Here is a 7,500-nt window from a genome sequence, read left to right as displayed (position 1 = left end):
TGCCGAGGAGGAGGAGGAGGAGGAGGAAGAGGAGGAGGGGTGGTGGTGGTGGTGGTGGCTGAGGAGGTATAGAGTGAGATGAAGAGGAAGGAAAGGAAGATGGAAGGAAAGAAGGAAAAATGAAGGAAAGGAGGAGGAGGAAGGGGTACTGGTAGAGGAAGGGAGGTGAGATTGAAAGTAAGGAAAGTAAGGTAGATAAAACGAAGGAAAGGATGAAGGGAAGAAGGAGGAAGAGGAAGAAGAGGAGAAGGAGGAGTGGAAGAGGTATATAGAGCAAGGTTTAAAGGAAAGGAAGGAAGGGAAGGGAAAGAAGATGATGGGAAAGGAACAACGAAGGAAGGAAGGAAGGAAGGAAGCAAAGACGAAAAAAAGAGAGAAAAAGAGAAAGAATAAAAGGAAATAAGAACAGAGAAGAAGAGAATGGGAGGAGGAGGAGGAAAAGAATAATAGAAGAGAGAGAGAGAGAGAGAGAGAGAGAGAGAGAGAGAGAGAGAGAGAGAGAGAGAGAGAGAGAGAGAGAGAGAGAGAGAGAGAGAGAGAGAGAGAGAGAGAGAGAGAGAGAGAGAGAGAGAGAGAGAGAGAAGGAAGGAAGAATAGACGGAGTATAACAGAGGAAGAGAAGGAGGAGGAGGAGGAGGAGGAGGAAAGAAGAGAAAAAGAAAGAGACCAGACCAGATATGTATTAGTAGTAGTAGTAGTAATAGCAGTAGCATTAGTAGTAGTAGAGGAGGGAGGGAGGGAGAGAGAGAGAGAGGTGAGGTGGGGTGAAAGGAGGGGGCATAGCTTACTAATTTGATGGGGTGATGATTGATGGCCACTGAGGCGATGGGGTGAGTTTACGTTCCCTTACTTAATGGCAGAAAGGGGTGGAGGGGGGGGAGGGGGGGAGGAGGAGGAGAAGATAGTGAAGGAGAAGGAGGAGGAGGAGGAGGAGGAGGAGGAGGATGGGAAGGGAGACTGAGCACGGGTTAGCTAAGTACATTAAGAGGAGAAGGAGGAGGAGGAGGAAGAGGAGGAGGAGGAGGAGGAGGAGGAGGAGGAGGAGGAGGAGGAGGAGGAGAGAGAGAGAGAGAGAGAGAGAGAGAGAGAGAGAGAGAGAGAGAGAGAGAGAGAGAGAGAGAGAGAGAGAGAGAGAGAGAGAGAGAGAGAGAGAGAGAGAGAGAGAGAGAGAGAGAGAGAGAGAGAGAGAGAGAGAGAGAGAGAGAGAGAGAGAGAGAGAATCACTTGGGTACAAAGACACGAATTCTATAGATAACGAAAAACAATAACACAAATAAGGAGAATAAAAGGGAGATAAGAAAAAAGGGAGAATAGTACAAAGGGAGATGAAAAAATAAAGGGAGATAAAATATAAAGGGAGATGAGTGTGCGTACAGATTGGAGTATGTATAAGAATCTGAGTAAAGAGGTGAGTAAATGTTGGAGGAGGAGGAGGAGGAGGAGGAGGAGGAGGAGGCCAGGGAGGGCAGTTTGCATATCCCAAGATCTGGCATCATCGTGGGAGATAAAACAGTCATATCAATCAGCGAGAGAGGGTGGCCAGCATCCTGATACGCGCCCCCCCTCGCCCCGCCCCGCCCCGCCCCGCCTCGCCGCCCCTCGCCCCCTCACCCCGCCCGCCCCCCGCCCCGATATAGAGGCCTCACTGCCTACGGGGTCTTGGGGTGACGGGGAGGATGCTGAGGGTGAAGGGTGAAGGGGGACGAAGAGGGTTGAGTGGGTGGAGGAGAGATGAGGGGGTGGAGGAGGGTTGAGGGGGTAGGTGAGGGTGAGGGGGGGTGAAGGGGTGAGAGGAGTTGATGGGGGTTGAGGTGGGGGGTTGGGGGCCCAGCACACCGTCCTAACCCTTGGTCGTGTCTTCCCCAGGGGAGTGTTCCCTGGCGGGCTTCGGGCTGCCGCAGGTGGGCGCCGCAGCCTCGCCGGGCCACGCCCACCTTGACTACAACGACAACGTGACGGGCTCGCCCATGGCCGCCCATCCCGGCGACGGCGGCGGCCACCACTACGCCGGCCAGGGCGGCCTCTTGGGCGGCCCCTACCACCCCGCGGGGCTGCCGGGCCAGCTGGAGTGTGGCCTCAACGCTGCCCCGCTGCGACCACTCCCCCACGGGGCCGCCCACCCGGGGGGCCTCATGTACCCCAGCCCCACGCCCCTGCTGCCCCACCTCCAACACCAGCAGCACCCCCACCACGCCCACCATCACCACCACCACCCGCGGGGCATGGAGCCCTACCCCGGCGGCGGCGGCGGCCACCGCTGGGAGGGCGGGGGCGGCGGTGGTCGGGGCGGGGCGGGGGAGAAGGCGCGGCGGGAGCAGCGGATCCGGCGTCCCATGAACGCCTTCATGGTGTGGGCCAAGGTGGAGCGCAAGAAGCTGGCGGACGAGAACCCCGACCTGCACAACGCCGACCTCTCCAAGATGCTGGGTGAGTGTGCGGGGTGGAGGACAAGGGGGAGGGGAGAGATGGGTAAGTAGGAGGGTGAGTGGGTGGGTTAGCGGGTATCTGAGTAGTGAGTACCTCATTAACCCTTCCCTACAGTGCTCCTACGCGTTATCACTTTCTAATCAAGAGTGAGTTCGTCCGTAATGCTCGTCCTTCAACACCACATTCACAGACTTCCATTCCTCCCTCCACACACACACACACACACACACACACACACACACACACACACACACTCTCCTCCCATGTTCCCGAGGCTCCTGTGCTCTTCAACCCTTTACGCGTCAGCCATTCCACCCCAGCGTCTGCCCTGCATGTTATATATAAGGCTTTCTCTTCTTCTGAGGCGCTGGGTTGAGTTGGCATTCCACCCCCTTGTATGGCGATGGTTATGTTCCAAGTCTTCTTCTCTTTACCAGGGAATTCGTAAGAGTTTGTCGTTTATACTAATGTTCTGATCCTCTTAAAGCATCTACTCTTTAACCTATGAATTCGTAAGAGTTTATCGGTTATATTTACGTTCCAATCTTATTAAAACGTCCTTCCTTTTACCAATGAATTTCTGTGTTTCCTGTTTCTGATATATTCTTAGGTTCTTGATTCTCTTTCACGGGGTTTATGAGCTGGACTGGCTGACTGACGGACTGACTGACTGACTGACTGGCTTACTAACTGACTGACTGGATGACTGACTGACTGACTGACTGGGTGGGAGGACTCCAGTACCCCGCCATACATCCTGCTGGTCCTTCACTCATGTCCAGTCCGTCAGGGTCCGGGTGACGGGAATACCAATGACCCTCAGACGGTTTATAGACCATGACCACGCCGCGAGGTCAGAGGTCACGGGGGGAGGGTCAACACGGAGAGGCTGGGGAATGGTTGTGGTGATGGAGGAGGGGCGGAGGTGGAGGAGGAGCCGGTCATCTCCTCTCCACTTCCGTCCTCCTTCTCCTCCTCCTCCTCCTCCTCCTCCTCCTGATCCTCGTCGTCAGCCTCTTCTTCCTTATTCATATCTTCCTCCTCCTCCTCCTCCTCCTCCTCCTCCTCCTCCTCCTCGTCCTTCCACTCTTCCTTGTTACCCTCATATTCTTCTTCAGATTATTCTTCCTTTTCCTCCTCCTCCTCTTCTTCCTCCTCCTCCTCCTCCTCCTCTTCCTCCTCCTCCTCTTCTTGTTATTGTTCTTCCTAGTGATTCAGCTCCTTCATTTTCTTCTCCCTCTCCTCTTCCTCTTCCTCCTCATTCTTCCACTCTTCCTTGCCGCCTTTTTCTTCCTCCCTCCTCCTCCTCCTCCTCCTCTTCCTCCTCCTACCGACCCACCACCACCACCACCACCTATACCTCCCCCCTGCCTCCCTTACTCCCCTCCCCTGCCCATCTCCCCCTTCCCCTCTTCCCCTGCCCCCTCTCCTCCCCCACCCCCCCCACGTAATCTATCACCCGCCCTCGCCATTACACGCACACGGAAACTCACTTAAGAACCGCAGTACCGCCCGCCATCTTTTTTTCTTCTTTTTTTTGTTGTTGTTTCGGTTGTCTTTTTTTATCATTATTTTTCTTACGTGACTCCTCCTCCTCCTCTTCTTCCTCCTCCTCTTTTTCCTCCTCCTCTTCTTTTTCCTCCTCTTCTTCTTCTTCCTCCTTCTGCTCTTTCTCTTAATCCTCCTCCTTCTCCTCTTCATTTCCCAACAATAACAGGATCACTTCTTCTTCCTCCTCCTCCTCCTCCTCCTCCTCCTCCTCCTCCTTCTCGTCTCGTCTCTTTACGCCACTTCCTGTCCACAACTTATCATCATCATCATCATTAGCATCACACCACCACCATCACCACCACCACCACCACCACCACACTCAACAGTCAGGTCATGGCGACACTCTCATTCCTCAACGCTGGGGAGACAACTGTTTATCTTCCTCTCTTTTATCTCCCCTCTCCTCCCTCCCTCCCTTTCTCTCTCCCTCTCCATATAGGCTTTCAGAATGCCAGTGTGGGCGTGGCAATATGGCGTCGCTAAACCTTCACTCCTCCACCAGTACCATGACGATAGCAAGACGCCATGTTGGATTACCTCACTCCATGGGGTTAAGAGGGGGAGGAGGAGGAGGAATATTAATACGTTCATCAAAAAAGAGAGAAAGTAACACGACGAAACAACGAAATGGAGAAAAAAGTTGATGGAAATAAAAAAAAGAGCAGCAATATTAGAACTGGAAGAGGAGGAGGAGGAGGAGGAGAGAGGGAGGAGGAAGAGGAGGAAAAGTATAAAGAAAATGAAGCAATCTGAATTCAGGATCAAAACGATAAGAAAAATAACAAAGGAAACAGTAGCAGCGGTGAAGTAGTAGTAGTAGTAGTAGTAGTAGTAGTAGTAGCAATAGTAGTAGTAGTAGCAATAGTAGTAGTAGTAGTAGTAGTAGTAGTAGTAGTAGTAATAGTCGTAGTCGTAGCAGTAGTTATGGAAGCAGATGTCATCCACCATCACCACCACAACCACTATCACCATCACCACCACTACCTCCACCACCACCACCACCTCCTCTCCGTGACCCCATAAGGCACCCAAGGCGAGGTCATGTCACGTGTGTTCCTGATAGGTCACTTGTAATCCTTCTCTCTCTCTCTCTCTCTCTCTCTCTCTCTCTCTCTCTCTCTCTCTCTCTCTCTCTCCTAGGTCTTGTTTTCCCTCTTTTCTTGTTCCTCAGAGTCGGTAACACGATGCGGAAGGCTTAGCAAGAGGTCCGCCACCCCGCGTAGTGTATTGCAAACCCCCCGAGTCGCCGTGTATTGCAAACCCCCGAGTCGCCGTGTTTAAACAGCCGTGTCACGCTGCCTCCCGTGTGAACCCAGGCGGAGAAAAATAACTGAGCCCCCCCCTTCTTCCCTCCCCCTCAGCCACCCACTCGAGACCGCGTTTTCTTTCACGCTTAAAAAGAAATCGAGAGGGAAGCACGTCACTCACTCCGATACAAAGAAAATGGGATACTCGAGTGCCTTTTTTTTGGAGCTTCTTGAGGGTAACTTTGATAATAATAATTTGCACGTTGATCAATTATTAGAGGAAAATGTAATGAAGTGATATTCGAGAAGGAGGGAGAGACTGACTGCGTGTTTTCTTTATCTGTCTATCTATCTATCTGTCTATTTATCTATCTATCTATCTATAACACGAGAGATATGGAAACACTTATGAAAACACTAAAATCTGAATATTTCCTCAAAGTCTCGTTTTGTTTCATGCACGATTTTTTTTTTTTTGAGAGAAGGCGGAAAGATTAAGGAGGTGGAACAGCGTAAGAAGAGGACGAGAGGAGAAGGAGGAGGAGGAGGAGGAGGAGGAGGAGGAGGCAGAGGAGCAAAGGTGTAGGACAGGAGGAGAAGGAGGAAGCCAATGTGGAGTGAACCATGTGGAGAGGTTCAGCGAGATAATATTCAAACAGAAATGAGATGGAGTGAAAATATAGTGGAACATTTAACAAAGGAACAGATATAACGATACACTGATTATCATTTTTTTCTGTGTGTTTTAGGCGACAAATTATGGCAGATTAAAGAAAGCACACTATAAAACAAGTACAGAGAAAAAAAACTTATTTCGCCAAGATTGAGATACGAGAAATATTCGAATAAAGAAAAAATTAATACATATACCGGAAATACAGAGAATGATAGACAGACTAACCGGGAAATAAATGATACATATATACACCCCAGGGAAGACCGATCAATATATTCAGTGATGATATAAAGCTAAGAGGCATTTGAACCTTTACATCGAGACTTGAATCTATGCAAGCAGAAGAGAGAAAAGAAAAAAAGAAACAGTTTAGAAGAGACTTAGAGACTTGAATCTACACAAGCAGAAGAGAGAAAAGAAAAAAGAAACAGTTTAGAAGAGACTTAGAGACTTGAATCTATACGACCAGACGAAAAGAAGGAAAAAAAATAAAGTTTGGAAGATGTTTAGTATTTCCTGCAGTGTAATAGAAGAGGTTGTTAATACTACTACTAATGATGATGATAATGATGATGATGATGAAGATGATAATAGAAGAAAGAGCAATGATTCATATAAAACAAATAACCAAACAGCAAAAAAAAAAATGAATGTAAGGAAATAAAAAAAGCAAAGCCAAGTCATGATTCAATTGAGGGAAGAAAAAAATTATACCAACAAAAACAGTTAAAGAAAAGCAAAGGGAAAACAATCGAATAACCAGAAAGGAGAAAAATCGCAATATATTTCTTTTCTCTTAACTGGCAACACTTTTTTTCCCTCTAATCTTTTTTTCTTCTTTTCCTCTCCTCTTCTTCAAATTATTTTTCCCTCCAAGCTCCTCTTTCTTCCCAAACTTATTATCTTTTCTTCTTCTTCTTCTTCTCTCTCTCTCTCTCTCTCTCTCTCTCTCTCTCTCTCTCTCTCTCTCTAATAGTAACTCACAAGCGACCGGAAATTGAGTCCATTTTTTTGTATTCTCGTTAGTAATACTCTCTCTCTCTCTCTCTCTCTCTCTCTCTCTCTCTCTCGCCAGGTGTCTATCCAGTTAATAAGGTCACGATTGGTCACCCTCCTCCTCCTCCTCATCTTGATTCTACTACTACAATAACTACTACTACTACTATTACTACTATCTAACTTTCTCGACTACGTAACACTGATCAAAGATAAAAGGAGGAAAAAGAGAAGGATTGAAATTGCCTCTTGTTAATTCCGGGTTGCAAAGAAGTGGGCGAGATAAGCGTGCGTGAGTGTGTGGGCGCGCGCGTGTGTGTGTGTGTGTGTGTGTGTGTGTGCTAATATTTCACTTTTATGGTTAGCAGTGGCACGTGTCTCGTTTTCTTTTGTCTGTGTTTTTCTCCTTTTTTTTTTTTTTAGAAGGGGGGACTTAGTTAATGTAAGATTGTACCTCCGTGTCTTTTCATTAACCTGTTTTTTTTTTTTGTGTGTGTGTTTGTCAGTTCTCTCTCTCTCTCTCTCTCTCTCTCTCATACACCCACACCCACACGAACACAACGACAAAACAATAAGAAAACAACAACGACAATAATAATAATA

General features: G+C 48.5%; 1 protein-coding gene across 1 annotated transcript in view; it reads left to right on the top strand.

The window, feature by feature from the left end:
- The window catches only part of LOC127002824 (uncharacterized), a 64,477-nt gene that overhangs the window by 10,383 nt on the left and 46,594 nt on the right, over positions 1-7,500 (top strand). The window contains exon 2 of the mRNA XM_050869049.1: positions 1,867-2,427. Coding sequence (XP_050725006.1) covers positions 1,867-2,427 — 561 coding nt within the window. The remainder of the gene's footprint in view (positions 1-1,866; positions 2,428-7,500) is intronic.

Source organism: Eriocheir sinensis, chromosome 2, assembly GCF_024679095.1.
Source record: "Eriocheir sinensis breed Jianghai 21 chromosome 2, ASM2467909v1, whole genome shotgun sequence".
NCBI lineage: Eukaryota > Metazoa > Arthropoda > Malacostraca > Decapoda > Varunidae > Eriocheir > Eriocheir sinensis.
The sequence above is the reverse complement of the archived record's forward strand: the minus strand, read 5'-3'. Positions and strand labels throughout refer to the sequence as shown.